Source organism: Colossoma macropomum, unplaced genomic scaffold (assembly GCF_904425465.1).
Source record: "Colossoma macropomum unplaced genomic scaffold, Colossoma_macropomum, whole genome shotgun sequence".
NCBI classification, from domain to species: Eukaryota; Metazoa; Chordata; class Actinopteri; order Characiformes; family Serrasalmidae; genus Colossoma; species Colossoma macropomum.
The window spans coordinates 21,919,976-21,939,957 of record NW_023494801.1 but is presented as its reverse complement, the minus strand read 5'-3'; the positions used below and the strand labels follow the sequence as shown (position 1 = coordinate 21,939,957).

General features: G+C 46.8%; 1 protein-coding gene across 3 annotated transcripts; it reads right to left on the bottom strand.

The window, feature by feature from the left end:
* Positions 1–1,364: 1,364 nt before the first annotated feature.
* On the bottom strand, positions 1,365–18,307 carry axin2 (axin 2 (conductin, axil)). 3 transcript variants are annotated; one of them, XM_036589781.1, is made up of 11 exons: positions 17,596–18,307; positions 15,313–16,258; positions 12,827–12,967; positions 9,859–9,961; positions 8,193–8,333; positions 7,439–7,944; positions 6,889–7,056; positions 6,586–6,798; positions 6,325–6,420; positions 5,441–5,608; positions 1,365–2,919 (listed from the first exon to the last, which is right to left on the bottom strand). In XM_036589781.1, exons 2-11 carry the CDS (start codon positions 16,125–16,127, stop codon positions 2,793–2,795), a joined length of 2,478 nt encoding a protein of 825 aa, XP_036445674.1. In that variant the 5' UTR covers positions 16,128–16,258; positions 17,596–18,307; the 3' UTR covers positions 1,365–2,792. The 3 variants fall into 3 exon arrangements, with proteins under 3 accessions (XP_036445674.1, XP_036445676.1, XP_036445675.1); XM_036589783.1 differs by lacking the exon at positions 17,596–18,307 and adding an exon at positions 16,925–17,037 and having other exon boundaries at positions 2,711–2,919; XM_036589782.1 differs by lacking the exon at positions 17,596–18,307 and adding an exon at positions 16,362–16,886 and having other exon boundaries at positions 2,711–2,919.
* Between the last annotated feature and the right edge of the window lie 1,675 nt (positions 18,308–19,982).

The following is a 19,982-nucleotide window of genomic DNA, read 5'->3' as shown; positions in this document are numbered from 1 at the left end:
ATGGGTTCTGCTACACCCAAGACCATCTTGATGCTGCAGGGAAATGTAGGATCCATCATTCTACTTATTTTGGATGGACAGGGCTAAAAAGAAACTTCAGCAAACCATTTTTGTCCCCTCAGTGTTTTTGTCATCAAAGTGCAGGAAGCTATAAACATAAAGCAGGGGTGGAATGTGGGGCCAATTTAGAGATGGGAAATGAGGACTTCTGACTATCAGACTATCAAACTATCTAACTGCTGTGTGCCATGCCTGAGCTTGGCATTTCATTCAAAAAGACAGGGAAAGAGTGCTTTCCAATGCTACCTCTCTTTCTCTTTCTTCCCACACACTCATACACACACACACATATGCAGGCAGAACAGGGCTCTGGTGGCCAAATTACCGCTGCATTTATTAATTTTCTGCAAGGGAGTGAATTAAAAGGCCGATAATGGGAACAAATATGCCTGAGATTTCTCACCAGGGTCTGAAGCGCTTCATTAAGACAGATGCATTGTCTACTGGCGTTTCCAAAGGGGGGTTGAATCTAATCCTCCCAATTAGCCCCAGGAAGAGGCCCGGCCTGCACCCGGGGTGCTGGCAAGCCTGCCTCTTGCTTCCCAAAGCAGCATGAACCTGGCCCAAGCGTGGAGTGGGCGCTGAAGAAAAGCTCCATCAAAGCTCCCCCCCCTTCGGCTCTCAAGTGAGCACTCGAAACAGTGATCTAAGCCAGCCAGCTAAAGCCATTCCCACACGATACTATGCAAACGCAAGGCACTCCTTGCCAAACAGGCAACGAAAACAACCTGATAGCTGAGAGTCGAAGGTTCCCACCTACTGGGGGCCGTTTGAAGGTTGGGGGGTACACTCAAGGAAGCATAGGGGCTTTTTTCTGGGAAAGGATGTTTCTCATGGTGGGGGCTTTGGGGAGCGGGGGCAGGTTTTTAATTAAGTATGGAGGTGACAAAGCAGGTCTGAGAACAGCTCAGAAGGCTAAGAAGCCACGGGTAGGTAAGGGAGTGAAGTGAATGAGCCGTGAACAACGCCTCTGCTGAGGCACACACCCCGCCTATGCTTTAATGAACAGGATTAATGGCCAATTGGGGAACCACTTTACGACGGCTTCCCTGTGCTGTCATTCATCATGTTTGCAACAGACTTCCTGACTACAGAGAGCAGGTAGAGAGATGTGCCACACACAGACTCACAAAGCCTAAGACATGTAGCGAGAGAAGCTCTACTATTTGCAACCAGGCAGGGAAGTGAATGTACTAGAAGGGGAAGCTTATACTTAAGCACAGCCTTAGAGATCCAAATTCTTTCTTTTTGCCAGCCAATTAAACAACCACTCACACAAAGTAAGCAAGCAAACCCAATGAGAGTTCATTTGAAAAATATAAACATTTTAATAAAGGCTACATCTCTTCATAATTACAATAATTAAAGTACCAAGTCATCTTTAAAATGATGCTCTATATAATGCATAATTTACATTTAAGTGGAACAGAAAAAAAGCCTTGGAAAAAACCCAGAATATCATGATTACAAGATATCCAAAGCATAAAAAAAATCTTTGAAACATAAACCCCTTTAGAAAAGCAAGGGAATATTACACCCTGAAGCAGGGCAGCACACGGCATGGTATCCATGTAGGCACAGGTACTGCAGTCTAAAACACTAGCATTAGTGTACACTCCTCTGCTGACGCCAATGCATAACTACGCCCTGTCCAGGAGCTCTGTGCTTCTGTATGGCAAGTGCACTCCTGCCAGTGTGGATAGGACTTCTGTACTGGACACAATCTATTTCTGCTCATCTAGCTCATTCCATTTTAAAGACAGTGGTGAAATGAAGATAGGCCACAATTTTGGGGAGATGCTGCTCAGTGAGAATAAGAGATTGGCGTTGCCATGTGATAATCTTTGTGTTTCTTTTTCTTTGTGTTTTGTTTTAGGTTTTTCTTGAGACACCAGGACAAAGAGGTTCAATCCTGTGCAATGCCTGGGACCAGAAATTCAAAGGCACTATGATGCATTACGGAGAAAATGTTACAGGGCATCACCACAGCTTTGTGAGGAGTGATAGGGTCCAGCAAATAAGTCATATCCTCACTGACTGGCACTGAGACTCCTGGCATAGTCCATTTAGTTAAGAAGGGGGAACTCTAAATAGACTTGTGTCCATGCATGAGTTACATTGGAAAGATCTCCCAATTCAACTAAGCAGCTTGTCCATCAGCTGGACATGGGGCAGGAGGGAAATGACGGTTTAATAAATATTAATAGTCCTTTTACTTAAGACAAAAGCATATTATAACGTGCACATATAAGCACCTCTGCATACACACTCACACACGCACACCCACATGCACACGCTTGCGAACAGCTACAATTAGCACAACTAAATGTTGGTCAGCAGTCCATGGTGCAGGTAGCACCAGCTTCGGTGCATTGTAGTCCCTCTGGAAAAAAAAAGGATTTAAAAAAAAAAAAAAAGAAAAAAACAGTCACCCGCATCTTCAGACAGTGGTCATACTTGTAGCGTCTCTTAAGTGTTCCAATTGCTAGGAATGGTGCCAGATCTCTCAGGCTGCATTGCTGGAGTCCTCCACCAATAGGCATACTTCATTGGCTAGTATTCCTTCAATAGCTTGGTGAGCCAAAACAAAACAAAAAAGTCTAGTGGATATATTAACATTTCTTTAGCTTTGAAAACACGTTGACAAGCAGTCAGTTTCTTCGCTCGCTGGCCTCATGTGGCGTACGGAGGGTTGTTTCTACATTGACTGGAGCTGGCAGACGGTGCAGTTTTTAGTCCATTCGCTCCACTTTTCCCAGGATCTTGCCCTCATACATGGGAAGAATGGTACCATCTTCCCATACTTCCTCAAACACGGCCCCGCATTCAAACTCATCGCTGGCCTTCTTGAAGTAGTACCTGCAGACACAGACAGAACAGCAACACATGGAGGGTTAACTCTGTAATCAGGACACACTTTAAAACCACATCTGCTTTTAAATCATATTTCAGTGGGCCAGCCTACATACCCCTTGCTGCCACAGGTCTTGAGTTCATCTGCAATTATTTACTTGAGTCAGTGGGGAGCCTTGGAAATGAGCTACTGACAAGAGGCTCAAGGCACGCAGCCACTGGTAACAATCTGATGTACAAAGGTCAAAAAGAAGCCCCCTTCCACCTTTAGATGTTCCCAAAAGGAAAAAAAGTTGCTTCTGATCTTTCTGAGGACAAGAGTAAAGCCTGAACCATAATTAAAACAAGTGCCATAGAATCCAGCCCTGGGCCTTGCATTGTTGTTCAGTTCCACTCTGGGCCAAAAAAGGGGGCTTTGCGCTAAATTAGAGGGTGGCTTAAATCCTGACGCCCCTCCTCTCTCATGCTTGTCGCCAGTGTTCCTCTGTCTACTGGTGTTTAATTGGGAGCGCTGTCAAATGAAGGGCTTCTTTCACAAAGGTTGATATTTTGGGTGCCGGCAAGTCTGCATGTCACCACACACACGCGCTGGCTCTTGCTTTCTCCTCATTGTTGGCAGATGACTGGGCCACAGCTGAGAGGAGGAGATGACTCTCAGGTTGATGGAGTGCGTGACCTAGGGTGAGAGAGCTCATCATCTTTAGGAGGTCACATGCTCCAGGGCCTGGCCCCTCTCTCTGAAAGCCCGGATAAGGCAATGATCCCCCTCTCCGGCTCCCCTTTTAAACGGAAAGGGAACCAGCAGGGGAGAAGTAGGGGAGAGGAGTAGAGGGACCGCTCCAATTAGCTCTGTAATGGAAAATGCCCCCGTTCACTAAGAAACGTGTGCTGTGGTGCGCACTCCAATTCCAAGAGTTAACTTTTTCTTTTACAAGCAGACTCCACCAAGTCATACAAACAATGCACATAAAACATCTACAAGAACAAGGGAGGGGGGGATTGCTCAACTTCCAGCAAACACAGTTGGCAGAACGGGTGGCCGCTAATAAAAAGAAAGTAAGACGTACACGTTCAACATACAGGACGATTTCACCTAAACGAGGGGCCTGTGCTGCCTTTGCAGAAAAGTTTCTACTCTGCCTTCAACAACACCCGAGACGGAAATGATCTATTGTCCCTTGAAGTCCAACTTTGTAAATATGAGACAAAGTAAAAGAGTAAGACATGCCACATAATTACATTCTTATTTCGGAGGGAAAAAAGCTACATCCTCCTCCACAAAAATCTTCAAACGGGAAGTACAGCTCTTATTTGCTTGAGGAGAAAAAAAGCAGAGGAGGAAGAAAAAAGAGCAAGAAAGAAGTCTTTCCATTGGAACACATTTTATGTGGCAAGATTCTTCTCCTCGCAACATCTGGCACCAATATCGTCTGGCAGTGCTGGCAAGTACTGTTCTTTGTTGAACTGCTGCCATGTAAAAATGACCCAGCTCCACACATTTTCTGCTATTAAAACCATCAGCTTTGATTCAGTCCATTCAGTCAACCTTGAGAAAAAGATAGAAAAAAGTGCCAGGTAGGAGAGCTTTAGTTCAGGTAGAGGACTGTGTACACCTGGGACATAACCGATAAAAATATGAATAAAGCACAGGGAGCATACATCTCGCTGGAGGTCTATGGTTTTGTGTAGGCTATTTACAGGGTTAAAATCTTTAAAGCTCACTGGTGGGCTGGGTCAGGAGGGCTGTTGGAGATGTATGACTGATGCTATACTATAATCATTGTGGAACTGTAATGTTTACGGTCTAATCTGTCTGTCTGCTTCAATAGGCTTTTATAAGGCTGGAAAGCACAAGAAGAAAAGAAGTGGCAGCCATTTGACAAAGCCTCATTCAAACAAAACAGGACAGAAATAAAGATGTCCTTTGATGTAAATTAGAAATATCCATTAACAAAATGATAGCCTTATGTAAACAAAGACACACACACACACACACAAGTGCATGAGAGTAATGTAGCTTGATACAATCGGTGAAGAATTTGTGTGAGTCTTTGTGCATGAAATGAAAGGCCTGGGCTTCAAAGACGTGCTTATTAAGTGCGCCTTACGATGAAATCAATACCAGATGTGACCAAATGGCTCCAGTTAAAATTCCCTCTTTCCTTTTCTGTACACCCACCGCATCTTTCTCCCTCCTTCTTTCCTCCTTTCCTTTTCCCTCCTTCCCTTCCTACCACCAACTCCAGTAAACAGCTCACAGTAAACATTCTCTGTTTACACACAACAGCACAGCTTGTGCTTCGAGCAGTACATCAATAGAATAGCGCAGAAATGTCTCACTAACACTTGAACCACTTCAAGCTTATGAAACCTTCCAAAGCCACCGTTCTTTTAACTGGTTACTTTCAATTACATTCATACAAAGGAAACACAGAAGATGAGAGGCTTCTGACTCCACTGGCCTGTCTACTGACCACCATTCAAATGGAGCTCTCCTGAAGGCCATATAAAAGGAACAAGAGTGTACCTGTAGTTGCCTTTTTTGCGGAGCTGCTCTTTGAAGTGGCCGAGGGTGAGGCTGTGTGTCTTCATCATGCGTCGGTAGGGAATTTCCTCGCCGCAGAAGAAGTAAGTGACCACCGTCTCTGAGCTGGTGGTGGCATGGCTGCCAGGCTGCTTCTTTGGCTCTTTTGGGCTGTGGGAAGGACAAAAGGAGAGAAGAGGGGTGAGAGAGGAATGTGTGTGACAATACACACCACAGAAATAAAGTAACTACAGCCAAGAGAAATTTAAAATAGCTCATTTGTGATACAGACTGAGGTTGCCTTTTCATATGATTGTGGGACCAGATTGCATTATCTAACTGGTGTTCTACAATGTTAGAAAAGCTACATGCAGTGGCAGAGTATGGATATCTTCAGGGCCACCACAGATTATGAGACAGGCTAAAGGAACAGAGGGAAGAAGACAGAGGAAATAAAAGCCAGACAGAGCAAGAGCGGACAGTCACCAAAGCCACCACTGGCTAATTCATCCCCCACTACACCCCTCGCTGAGCTTTGTGGCAGCCACTTCAGAAAATGCCCTGCTAACCCTAGACAGCTGGCAGAGTGAAGGTCATCCAATTAAAAATGAAAAAAGAGGGCTTGGCCATCAGGTGGCTGTGGCCCTATGCTTCAAAATGCAAAAAGGTCCAGGCCAGAGAGCAAGCCGAAGGACGGCAGGTCTTTTTGAAGCAAGGGAAAAGAGAAAGATGACTGAAACCCCGCCTTCTTCTGAGGGTGGCTGTGTCATATGCCTGTTCATGTGCCGTGTGTGTATTGTACATTATTGAACAATGGATCAGAGTGTGGTGAAAGAACACAGTGTCAATGTATGGGCATAAGAACAGAGGCTAGAGGGGATACTTACTCCTCGGTTTGAGGGCCCTGGCTCAGGAGAGAGGCAGCTCCATTTTGGACAGGCACTGTGTGGCTCTTGTCTCTTTGAAGGCCCTGGGTCGAATGCCTGACAACAGCAATTTCATGATAAATACTCAAATCTTTCAGCATAGGAGGATGTGATGACAGTACTTTCAACCAAGCTTCCTCTTTTTCTACCTGATAACAATTTTTTGTGCATGTACATGAACCTATATGCATATGGGTTGTGTTTTAGAATCAAGGTTCTCACCTCTGTTTAGGCGGTTTGGAGACTTCCTCCAGGCGCCGACAGGCCTCCTCCAGCTGGGCTAGGGTATTAGGTGGAGGAAGAGGAGGCATGGCTGGGTCCTGGACAAAGGGGTGAGCAGGCTGGTGAGTGCGCAGATGCCCGCTGCTACCCCCACCACCCCAGGTATGGGTGCGCACTGAGTCAGGACCATATAGTTTTTTTGTGCTCTGAGTGCTGCAGAGATAGAAAATACACACTGTCATACATTTATTCATGTTATGTACGTGATTATGGGAAACTGTGGGGCGCTTTTTAAGTTCAGACCTGTGGGGCTTGTGCTTGGCCTGTCGGTCACTTTCCAAGATCCACTGCCAGACGTTCTGCGAGCGGTCAGCACTGTCTGTAGGCAGCTGAAGGGTGCCGGCCTCCACACCCTCACTGTTTACTTCCTCGCCTGACTTGCACAGACGTTTGGATAAAGCACTGGAGCATCTTTGAAAAAGAAGGAGAACCTTTTAGACAGGATCTTAATGTTGAGAATGCAAGATGTTAAAAGATATATATATATCTTTTAACTTCTTAAAAAGATATATATATAAAAAGATATATATATATATATATATATATATATAGATATATATATATATATATATATATATATATATATATATATATATATATATTCCTTAAAATGTCACTTATGAAGTATTTATAATACATTACTACAGGAGTGCTAAATCCATATTTCAGTTCCTCACTCTCATAACTACAAGTTACAGAAGTGACTAAATAATAAGGCTTCAGATTAATAATTGAATAATAAGCTTGCAGTTTAAGTGGTAAACCAGAGATGTTTAAGCAAAGCCCAGCTCACCCTATGGTCCCTTCAGTTGGGCTGCTGCCCTGCTCACGGCCCAGGCTGCGGCTGCGCATATAAGGTGAGGAACAGCACTCAGACACCCCAGGGCACAGGCACTGCACCCGCTGGGCTGCCTCAGCCTCAATCTGCTCCTTGCTCTTCGGCGTGGAGTGGTGGTGGATGTAGTGGTGATGGATGTGCTTGGTGGATGGCCGAGACACAAATGCCCGGCCAGGCAGGTAACTGCCCAGCACTGGGCCACCCAAGGGGCGCGGCCCGCCTGGTCCCCCCCGGGGCAAGGGCCGCAGCTCAGGTGAGCGAGACCGGGGTGAGTGGCGGGGCACGCCAGGAGACTGACAGCCGGGAGTTTTGAGTACCCGGGAGAGGTGCTCGTCCAGGATGGCCTGCGGGTCCTCCTCACAGGAACCTGGGGTGAGCAGGGGGAGAGGGTGGGAGCAATGCTGGGAGGAAGAGGCACCGCCACCACTGCTGGAGAGCTCTGACTCCTCATGCTCTTCTTCCTACAGAGATACAAACATCAGTTGTTTAACCCATAATCAACAAGCTATTTCTGTTGCAAATCTGCCCCTCCAACAAACATGGAAAGTACTCTAGTCACTGTACAGAACTCTAGTCCAGCACAATTTAGTGATTTACCTGCTCACACCTAGTTAATTCAGTTGTTAATTACAAAACTTACAGGACACCTGCAACCCAAATAATGAAACAGGCAGAGAGCAGTATAGAGAGATGGCAGGTTATGACTGACCTCCTGGATCTGTTGCAGCCTCTCTTCTAATGAGCTCATGGTCTCCTGTTCTCTCTTTAGCCTCTCCAGCCTTGCGATCAGCTGGGCGGCAAATGCTGCCGGATCCACCGGGGTCATCTCCTTAGGCGGCCGCCGCGTCCTCTGTAGGACAGACAGAGAAAGAGACCCGGTGAGTGAGGAGGACAGTGAAGTCAGAGGGAGGGTCAGATCCACACAGCTGCCCTCTACCTGAGCCCACCCCCCCTACACACAGCACATGCATACAATCCGGCTTGCACCGCTGGCACAGGTCGCCGCCGGCATGAGCAGTTGGTCACGCTCCGAGGAGCCACAGCTTGTTCCTTCTGTAGTGCAACCAAGCTGCCGCCCCCCGGCCTGCGAAGGCCAGCCGCTTCAAAGGGCCCTCGTCAAATATCAAACGCACACTGGGGCTGGGAGGGACAGTGGCTTTACATCTAGGAATAAAAGTCACATATCGACAGGGAGTGGGGGAGGGGGGTGGGAGAGAAAGGAGGGAGAAGGGGGTGGGGAGGGGGAAAAGGAAAAAAGGAAGGATTAAAAGAAGCGAAAGGAAGATGAGGAGATGAGCAGAGGCAGCGGGAGGAGACAGAGAGGAGTCAAACGGAGGGAGATCAGAGGAGCAGAGGTAATTTATTTACCCCATGCATGCTGGGCACCTCTGAGCTGCAGTAGCCATTATTACCCTTTCTTCTTCCCTCCCCAAACATGTGAGTGTTGGGGGGCAGTAGGGACACAGCAGCCACACCTTTCTTAATCTATTCAGAACACTTTGGTATTACCTTTCTTGATTTGGTGGGGCCTTTTTGGTTACTCTCTGGAGAATGAGTTAGAGGAGGTTCTACAAGTTCAGGTACAGCCTTAGGGCCCCCACTGCCTCCAGGGGCTAACTACAACCACACCAGAGGAAGCATTAAGAATTAAGATTGTGTGGAGACAGAGTTGAGAGACAGAGAGTGTGAGAGTCAGCAAAGATTCTGTGTACAGAGTACACAGCTGCACTGTGTGGGTTTCTAAAAGAAAGAAAAGAGTGACAGTGGGATGGAGACAGATGGAGACAGAAGCTGAGAAAATGACAGACAGAGAAACAGAAGGCAGGAGGAATATGGGGTGGTCTGTAGGTTAGAACGGCTTGTTCTCCCTCACCTAAGTCTCTTCTAACAGGCCAATGTCTCTTTGCTCTAGCTTTTTGCCCCAGGAAAGCGCATGCTTCTTGAAGCTGTCCAGCCAGCACACAGACAGCCCTAAGGAGCTTCCTCACTCTCACATACTCCATAGAAAGATTGGAGGGATGGAAAGAGAGAACACGTTTTGGGGTGGGGGTGGGGGGTGGCAGTGATAGTGTGTGCTCAACCCCTGTTGGAAGTTGTCACTTTCCTCCAAGCTCTCTAAGCTAGCTCCATTCATCTAGTGATCAAAGCAAGGGAGTTGATTTTGGTGCCCCAGGATAAAACAGACTCATTTAGAAACGCCTTATTTACATCAGCGTGCCGCTCGAATGCTTTGGGAGTCATTATCTCCGCAAGAGCCAAGCCCATGTCCCATAACCAGTGAGCCAAAGAGGGCCTGAAGAGTTTATTTCATGAGCTGTAGTAAGAGAGGATATAATACTGGAGGGGTGTGTGTTGTGAAGGGAGATGACACTTACAGGGAAGGGAGGTAGAGAGACCTGGCCGTTCATCCTCATGTTCCGATGCATCTCCCTCTGAAGCTGCTTCTTGCTGGCCAGTTTGTACGGAGGGATCCCATCGCTGCCAGGAAACAGAGTGAGCAAGAATAAATTATACACTTCCTCAAACCACTCATACATGTCTCATTACTACAGATAAAGTGTAAACTACAGCTCCATTACAACTTGGACACATGGCACCATGCCTCTCGTGGCCCACTGCATTGCCCCCCAAAAACCTGTTGCTTCCTTCAGTTACCCATGCAGCAGGCACAAGTACTGTGGCTGCCACTTTCACAGACCTACACAACTAGTTGCTAAGGCCCTGGGGGCAGCTAAAATTCCAGTTGAGGAATCAAGGGTTCTCTCATTGAAGAACAATGGAGTGACATAACCCAATGCAACAATACTAGCTAAATGGTGTGCTAAACTATGACAGAAGTCTTAACATCCAGCTTTGCGACTGCTGTAGATGACTTCACAGCACCCCACCCAAACACATCCATCTCTCTGGACACTCTCTTTCCTTTCTCCTAAAACCTAGACATCTTCCTCCATCATCATCTTCTTCAGCATGTTTTTTTTTTTTAAAGCTGGGCCAGTTCCCTTTGCTTTAGCTTTTTTCCTCTCCCACTTGGAAGTGTCTGACCTAGCCCCAAATGCCGTCTCCAGCATGGCTTTGAAAGCTCACAGTCATGCGCACAAAGCCAGCGCTCCAATCTTCATTTGGCAAGCGGCGCTGCAGTCAGCCTCTGATCTCGGCAACATCAAAAGGCTGGTTTGTAAGATAAGGTAATGTTTGAAGTCGGCGCAGCAGCATTCCCTAGCGTCCAAGCAAATCCATAAATAAGATATAAGCAACCCCCCACACTTCCCTCCCTCCCTCCCTCTCTCCCTCTCTCTTTATCTAGAAATGAGATTCAGATTTGTGTGCTGTGCTTTTCAACTAAAATAAAAAAGGAGCTATTCTAATCAAATCGGTCCCCAAACAAATAGAATTATGCCGGTGTTTTTTTTACTTTCCTTTTTGCCTGCCTAGTCCGCGGTGATAAAAGTTAAATGGAGGTGGGGGGAGAGCACAATGACCGGCCGTGAGTGAGATTTAGGGGATAGAGGAATAAGGATGAAAGTGGAGAAGATTAGCTTTATTATCAGGTTTAAGATTATCTGCAGAGTAAAGGCTCTCGATCAGAGCTCTCACTTTTCCTCGCCAGCACACCAGTTTAGAAGCTTATTAGGAGCTGACAGAGTGAGTAAGAGTTTAAAAGTGTTTCTGGGTCTGAAAAAGTCAACTCAGAGTTGGTCAAATTGCTAAGTGGTTGACACAGTATAAAACACATTAAAAGACACTAAGAAGTGGAATTAAAAGGTTCCAGAAGCTATCAGAGACCACTTTTTAACTTCAGGAACTGGTAACAATGCTTGAATACTTTAAGTGTTGCACACCTCACACAAAAAAGAAGAGCAACGAAGCAAGCAACACATCCTCTGCCAAAATATTAATCTCCCAAGTTTAATCAGCCCAGCCTTCTCACACACACAGACTCCCACAAGCTGTGCGCTGGCCGGCTCTTTGAGGTGTCAGGCGAACAGAGGCTGGACTCTTTCATGGGACTAGCTTTATGGGGATCTCCTATTCACTTGTGCAAGTAATTTTCAAAGCAGCCAGCCACCCTCTTATCCCCCTAAGCTCGCCTTGCCTAACAATGGGCTGAAAGCGATTCGGTTAAGCCTTTCATCCACCATGCACTTTATTCCTCACTCCCTGCACTTAACTATGCACTCGCACAATTGGCTCCACAACTAACACACACAGGGGGGTGGGGGATGGGGGTGCTTTGGGCATGGGCAGGGCTGCTTTGAGTTGTGGAGGGTTGTGTGTCAGTAGATCGAGGGAGGTTTGGAGTTTAGAGTTGAAAGGGTAAAGGAAGTAGTGGTGGCTGTGGCAATGGTAGGGAGGGTCCCCTAACCCAGCCACTACAGACTTCAGGTGGCATGCTCTTGCACTTGCAGAAACTCCTAGTCTGTTGCCATCCATGCTAGCTGACACTGGATCCTCCAGCACCAGGGCCCAGTAGAAGCAGATCAAAAAGCCCAAGCTATGTGAGTCCTGCTCCCTTTCATTTACTGCCAGCTCGCCTCAATGAGTGTCTTATGGTCCACATGGCCAGCTTTCCCCTTCTCTTTCAAGTCAAGGGACAATGCGGATGGGCGGGATAATAAATAATGGCGGCCACTAGTTTTAGAAAAGCCCAACAAGAAGGGTCTCTTTCGGGATGAAGAAAACCCCCAATAACCTGAATGCAATCGGAAGGGGTAAAAAAAAAAAAAAGAATGGGAAAACCAGCCAGTGGCATTTCCTGTGGCCGAGTTTGTAGACATTAGTGTCATTTAGCAGCAGGAACGAGGCACAACAGAGTCCTTCCCAAAGCAGGAATGCCAGCACCAAAGCCCTCTGCTGCAGCACAACGCATCCAAGACTCCGCACATTCCTATTAATAACATCTAAAGAGCTGGCTGCCAAGCGGGTCGGCGTTATCTCTCGTTACCAGCTTCAAACAATGAATCACCGAAAAAACGCGCAGAGAGAGATAAAGAGAGGGAGAGAGAGAGAGAGAGAGAGAGAGAGAGAGAGAGAGAAAAGAACGAGGCTTTCAAATGCTTTCAACATCTGCTAACAGCCCAAGAAAAATATTTTAACCTTTGCCCAGCATCTGAGCACTGTGCGGGAAAGCACACCGGAGGGAGTTGGGAGCGGGCTGCGCTTTTCGAGTGGCGGATGGAGGAGAAACTTTGAGATAGGCAGAGTGAGAAAGAGAGAGAGTGTTGTTCTGTTTCTTCTGCATGAGGAATTCTCAGTATAAATGGGGGCTGAGGTGTTGTTTATGAGGTTGTGTAGAGTTATTTATAGTTGTTTAGGGTTAATAAAACACAAAGCTGGACTTACACACTGCTGTCGGTCATGGACATGGAATCATCTGTCATGGCATCGCTGGAAATTTCGCTGTCATTGGCACTGGTGGCGGGGGCAAAGCTGCAGCCAGAGGCCACATGGTATGGGTTGGCTGGATCGACACGTCTGTATGACCTGGATAGACATGAAGGGCACCTTTTAGTACATTACCGAACAAGGAGGTGATATGGTCATCTTCAAGCCTCACATGCATCACTAAATGAAAGTTAACAGTCTGTGAGAATTCCGGTGTGTATGAATATGTGTCTGAGGAGGGACCAGGGATTTTATTAGCACCAGAGTTTGGGGGCCCTAAAGAATGTGTCACAGTTGCCTCAGTGGAGTTTTCTCTGCCTCTTTCATGTCCCCTCCCCCCAGGCTGCTGGGAGAACAGGGAAGGGGGGGGTAGTGTGCAGTACAGCTGTGTGTATTACCAGCATTACTTCCCCTCAGAACAGCATATCTGGGGCCTTTTGTTGGGGGCTATGCATGAGGTCCCAGACCCTGCCCAACTGCCTCTGAAGAATTCACCCGTGCTTTTCTCTACCTCTCTCCCTCTCCACTTTCTTGTTAAATGCTCTTCCTCCTCTGTTTCTCCTCTCATGCTCTTTCTCTCATCTCCTTCCAACATACTGGGGTACCTCTTCCAGACACCCACCCCCTCCCTCCCTTTCACTCTTTCCTTCTCTCCATACTCCTGCTGTGATACATTCCTGTTTCATTTGCTAAAGAAAGAGAGGAAGAGGACCAGAGCTTACTCTGAGAGGAGGGGAGTAAAAAAGTAAACGAGTGAGGAAGACAGATGAAGAGACAGGCCGAGACACAGCCAGGGAGAAAAGAAAATGTGCGAGTGAAAGAAACACAGACAGAGAGAAGGCATAGGAGAGAGCGAGAGAGATCTAAGGAATCGGAGTGAGAGAGAGAAAGAGAACATGAGAGAGTGGAAAGAAAGCAGGGAAGAGGGGGAAAAAAGGAGGGGGGGAGGCCCTCCTTTATGAGAATGCCTACTGGCAGGAGGGCTGCGAGGAGAGAAACAGCATGACTGGAGCCTGCAGCCCCAGCTCAAACCTGACCTTTGGAGGCTCTCGCAAAGAGTCAGGTATTTAGCACAGCTGGGCTCGCATTTTTCCCCCTTCCTCACCCCCTCATTCATCCTTTCTTTCACAAGGAACCCCCCTCCTCCTCCCTTTCTCTCCTTCTTTTCCGCTTAGAAAGTATGCTTAGTCTCCATCCATGGGATTTTTTTCTCCCTTCCCTCTCTTTGGCAGGGAGGAGAGATAAAAGTGGGGAGGGAGCTGAAATCAGTGAAGAGATGGGAAATCAGAAACAGAAGAGATGAAGGCAACAAGGCTCTGTGACTCAGAGAATGAGCTGCTGCGGCTTGTTTTTTCGAAAATAACTTGAATTTGAGGGGAGAGAGAGAGAGAGAGAGAGAGAGAGAGAAAGAGAGAGTGAGGGAAATGGGAGAGGAGGAGAGAGAAAGAATGCAAGAAGGAAAGAGAAAGAAAGAAAGAAAGAAAGAAAGAGAAAGAAAGCAATAAATGAGTTCCACATGCTTCAGATGAAAAGGGCCCAGATGGAAGCAGCTAAACAGAGAAAGAGAAAGCGAGTGAAAGAAGAAAACTGTAGAAGAAGCAGTTCAAGTGTCAAAAAGAATAAAAAACATATCCCTTGTAAGCCCTGTGTTACAACAGATAGTCGAGGTCACTCGCCCCTCTATATGACCAACAGGCGTTTAAGAAGTCCAGACAAACACTTCTGACACCTTCTTTTGGATCCCCTCCCCATCCACAACTATATGACTATGAGCTTGGACACTCATTTGTCTCACGCTACACTTTGATGTTTCTACTCTTTCACAGTGCCTAAGTGAGCAGTCTGACAAGAGCAAGTGCAGCAGCGTAATCAGACTTTGCACAGTTTTCTTATCAGCACTGATCCTAAAAGTTAAATCTAAGTGTTGGCTGATAAGAAACAACTGTGAAGGGAAACTTTAAATGAGCTGTTAATAGGTCACATGAACAGGATATGTGCCTGAAGAGTGTCAAAAACAACAAACAAACAAACAAACCATTTGCACTATTACTGGTTTTAAAGGCGTGTGTTAGACTGTCTGTAACTTAGCCAAGGCTCTCACTCATTACTAAGAAACCAGTGGAATTTTTTGAACACTTTATACTGCCTGGAGCCACGTTTTGTTTGTGAAGCTCCTAAAGGAAGATGATCTCCATCTACCCATCAGTCTGAAAGTAGCCAGCAGAGGGCTCAGAGTAATGCAAGACAGGTGGGGGAAAGCGCCTAGACTCGTGGAGCACGAGCCGTATCATCTCCTATGTCACCTCCTTTCAAACAGCACATGACTAAAAGTAATAACACATGCACAACACACTGCTGTGGGAGACAGAGATGTAGGCTAAGAGAGACAGCTAAGTTACACACTGGCCCTAGGTTTCTAGAATTAGTAAGAGTTTGGGTCTTACCTGTAGCCTTTCTCCAAAACTTCCACGGTCCTCAGCGAAGGGGCTGACCGCAGCGCTTTAGCAGATAGTCCAACCACGGCCAGAGCTTTGGCTTTAAACTCGTTACAACTCCACTCTTCCTCTTCGTTGAGCGTGGGCAGGTAGCCGCAGACCAGCTTGAGACCGGCCAGCGCGCTGGCGCTGACGTGCGTGGCGTTCTCGCAGCCGCTCCGCACGTACTCGAGGTATATGTCGGAGGTGAGGAACATCTGGTAGGAGTTCTCCTCCATGCTCGTCTGGATCTCCGTCTGAGCCTGGTCGAACATGGCCGAGTCGATCTGCTGCCGCTTGATGTTGTCCCTAATGAACGTCTTGGTGGCGGGCTTGAGCTGCTTGGCCACCACGCCGCTGCTCTCCACGTAGCGCTTGTAAATGGCTTTGGCCACGCGCAGCGTCTTGCTGTCCTTGAGGTCCATCTGCCTGAAGCCGTTGCAGGCGAACCAGAAGTCCAGCGTGTCCACGCATTTCTCGCGCTCCAGGAAGGCGCGGAAGAGCTGCGCGCCGTCCTGGTCTCCGAGGAGCGAGTGCAGCGACTTGGTCCAGCGCGCGAGCGGCGAGTCCGGAGAGGCGCTGCCCTCGGGCTCCCCGAGACCCTCCTCGCCCCTCCGCGCTGAAGAGCCGGTCGGAGGGAGCGTCCTAGCCACCTCTTTGGCTCTCATCACGGCCAGCTTGCTCGGGTCGCGGCATCGCGCCTCTCCCTCTTCCCCCGGGACCGGGGGGCGAGGGGCATCTTCTCTGAAGCTACTGACCACAGGGTCTGCGAGCGCCCTGTTCATGGCTCAGGCTCCGCGGCAGCAAAGCCCCCCTCCCCTCCTCCGCCTCCTCCTCCTCCTCCTCCGAGCTCTTGCTCTAATCTCCTCACTCTCTCAAGTCAGCGGGGGAGCTCCTTCTCTGGCCCGTCTCCTCTCTGAAACAGAGGGGGGAGAGAGAAAGAGAGAGAAGAAAAGTATTGATCTAATCAAAACCAGATCCGCCCCAAAACTTCAAAGGCAGTGGAGTCAGACACTCACGGCTTTTCAGAGGAGAAAAAGCTTCTCGCTTTTTCGGCACCACATTCTCAGAAAAGAAACCTTTTACCGGCCTTTGAAACTCACTCACTTATTGCCAGTTCAATATCATCGCCAGTGTATAACAAAGCGTGTTCAGACCGCGTCTGGCTTCTCAAGCGTAGCTAGACATGAGCTAAAAGTCTACAGATAGTTTCCTCTGGCAAGTTCTCACCACATCTTCAGTCAGATATCACTAAAGGAAACCAACACCAGCAGCCTTTAGCTAGCTGAGATAGCACATCATCCACATCAAACATGCCTTCATTAACCAGCCTTCCTGCCTTTTAAAACCCCAAACAGCTCAGAGCTCAGCCTACACATCTTTAACACGTACCTGAATAAAACAACAACAGTGAGCTGCGCTACTCGCACACAGCAGCCCGGCAGCCTATCCAGAACCTACTACAGGCTACTACCAACCAGACCACGTTCGCTGAACGGGAAGCACATAACGGCAACTCATCCTCACTTTCTCCAGCACACTTTTAAAAACAGATAAAGCGATAAAGCACGGCAGAACTCACTGGAGGGGTGGCTCACTGTCAGCAGCTCTGTATGAATGGATTCTTCGCATAGCGCCGCTGCAGCGGAGCAGCTGACAAACTGATACAACTCTCTAACGCCGCATTTCCGACAGCCAGCGGCAGCCCTGAGAGCCACGCTGCCTCCGCAAAACAGCAGAAAACAGTCTGAGTCCGAGCGTTTTTAGCTGCTATTCCCTTAGATTTTCGGTCACCTGAACGTCGCCTCCTCATCGGCGGCGGTTAATCTGATCACAGTTTTTAGTCCCACATTCTTCTCGCGCGACCCGCTTTTATCAAACCGTGAGCATTTATCAAAACTGGAGAGCTGATTAAAACGCCCCATTCAACTTCAAACCTCCGCCGCCCCCCTTCCGACTGCACGCAAGTCTCAGATCTCAGGGGGGCGGAATTCCACACAAAGTTCTTTTGACCCGCCGAAATGAAACACTCTACAGCCACAGTCAGAGAACAGAGCGACCGAGGGGCTCTAATCATCGCAAAAACAACACAACAACGCATATCGGCCAATAAACATGTCTTTTAGCTCCAGATCCAACAACAAAAAGGACTTGGTTCTGACACAGCCGCATTACTTCAGTCAGCGGCACATCAAAGCAAAGCCTGTGGGGCCACAGAGCGAGGAGAACAGCGCAAACTCCCTTCTAACTTACCATCGATCCACGAGTTTGGCCCCCTCTCCTCCCAAAAAGTCCACTTTCTTTCCTCCACGAGTGAAAAATAATCCACGCTATCCAGTTCAGCGGCGCTCCTCGATCTTGTTTTCCGATCTGTAAATCGCGGTAGAGGAAAAAAAAAAATTAAAAGCGCTTTTCCTCCAGAAATAAAGGACTGGTTTTCCTCCCCAGTCCTTTCCCAAGTGTTTCACGCAGCCATGCCATACGGCAGATCTCCTCTAGGCTATTCCAATATGTACTGGGCTCAGGGTTTAAGTGCGGACATCAAAGTAAGGAGCCGACAGCCCGGTCCCGAAAGGTACATAGAAAATAAATGCCCCGGTTAAAACGAGTGGGGAAAAAACAACATCCTTCAGAACAGAAAAACAGCCGGGAAATGGAAGCACGTTACGCTAAAAATGGTGACGGTAAAGCACAGAGTGAAAGAGGTTCGGAGGAAAGCGCTCGGAAACAGCTCAGCGCGAGTGCCGGAGAGCGCAAAGTTACTAGCAAGTTGCAAGGACCTTATCAAAGAGGAGCGATCTTGCGCCAACTCCCCGAGGCTTTGGAACGTCAGAAGTAAGTGATCCGCCGCCCCAATAGCATTATCCCTGCAATCCTTCTGTTGCTACATAAACTTTAAAGACGCAGGCCCCCTTTCTTTAGAGACAGCGCGCTCCTAAACGTTAACCCATTCCTGCCCGAGACACACAGCAGAAAGCATGAACCAATGCGCGGATCCGAGTCACGTGACGTAGGCAACATTCACAGCTCGTAAAGATCAGAGTTAGAAAATTCTCTGCTCGCACAAGCAAATTTAAATTTTGACGGGGAACGCCCCCTTTAGAAAAACAACAAAAAAACTTAATGGAAAGATGCGCAGGCTGTCAACAGGACAACACATTTCGGGAAATCAGATCACAGCATCTATTTTTTATATTTGATCAAAATTGTATAAGTAAAAGAAGGGGGCTGATCAGAAGGGGGCTGATCAAGTTGTGGAACCACTGTGGTTCCATATGACCCAAGGTCACATGCCCCCCAATGAAGATTTAAGTGGTGACATCATTTTAGGAGTGTACACTAGAACATTTAAAGTATTCCAGCCTTAAAGTCAGAATTAAGTCAAGTATTTTATACATGTTTATTAAAGCAAGGCAGGACATTCCACACTATTCCTTTAAGTTGTGTACATACAGTCATGTGCAAAAGATTGAACACTCCTGGTCAAACGACATGCTTTGTTGACTTTCTAAGTGAAAAGAGTAAACACATCCTCTAGAGAACACACAAACATGGCATTTTTATGAAAATGATAAACAGTAATTGAGCAGAAGTGTGTTCTCCATAGTAGAATGTGTTTTCACTTTTACTTAAAAAAACAGCAAAACGTAATTTGGCCAGGGGTGTTAAAACGTTTGCACACGACTGTAGCGGAACAGCTTAATAAAGAAATAATGGCATTATTTGCACATGTAGTTCTAGGTTCTGGCCTGTTAGCCTGGTAGCAGGACAGATGTTAAGTATTAGCTAGCAGTTATAATTTATGCAGTAACTTGTGCCTGTTTAATATTTTACATTTCAACAAGCCATTTTACAGTGTCCCCAATCACATGGTACACAAGATATTTTAATGACTAACGTTATCGGTTTATCTCAGAGTAATTTTGATGGAATTACTTAATGATAGGAAATATCAACAAACACTTTAAGCTGACTATGCTGTCAGCATCCAGAGAAAGTGCCAATAAGAAAATTGGTCATATTCGTTGGATAAATAACATTGATTGTTATTTAAGATTGACTAACTTTTGGGGACGTTTCAACTACGTTACCTTAACAAACCACGAAAACAATAATTTGCAAAGTCTTTGCTTTTTATGCACTTTAGTTAAAAGTTGAGCAAAAATTCGAATACTTTCCATATATATATAAGAAGATCAGGTGTGAGTGTGAAATGATTATTCATTGGATCACTTAGTAAAATGATGTGTTGTGTGAGCTCTTGAGCTGTCTAATCGCAAAACAATTAGCTAATTACATTCATGTGCTGCTGAAAGATAAGACTCAGTAGATTTGACTTGAAAATATCAACCCGCTTGAATACATTGGCATGCAAAAAAGTAATTTAGGATCAATTAGGCAAAGTTAGTGACAAATTATGTAACTTGATTAATGAACGATATGGATGTCTTACGACAGTTTAATTCAGGAAATGTCCTCATAGCTGACTAGCTCTCTCAATCATATTCAAAATCTCAAAATTCTTAGGTGAAGCTAAAGATTTGTGCTAACATTCATTCGTTCATTTGCCGAAGTTCAATTCATCAGCTTTGCAAGGAGCATCTAGGCCTTTTTTTTAAAGAAAACCCAGTACTCAGCAA

Excerpts from the sequence above, each read along its gene's own strand:
- axin2 (XM_036589781.1), bottom strand. The coding sequence starts at position 16,127 with ATGAACAGGGCGCTCGCAGACCCTGTGGTCAGTAGCTTCAGAGAAGAT. Across the intron at positions 8,334-9,858 it reads TCTCTCTACCTCCCTTCCCT|AGGACGCGGCGGCCGCCTAA; the intron begins GTAAGTGTCATC and ends TCTGTCCTACAG. Across the intron at positions 2,920-5,440 it reads CGCAAAAAAGGCAACTACAG|GTACTACTTCAAGAAGGCCA; the intron begins GTACACTCTTGT and ends CTGTGTCTGCAG.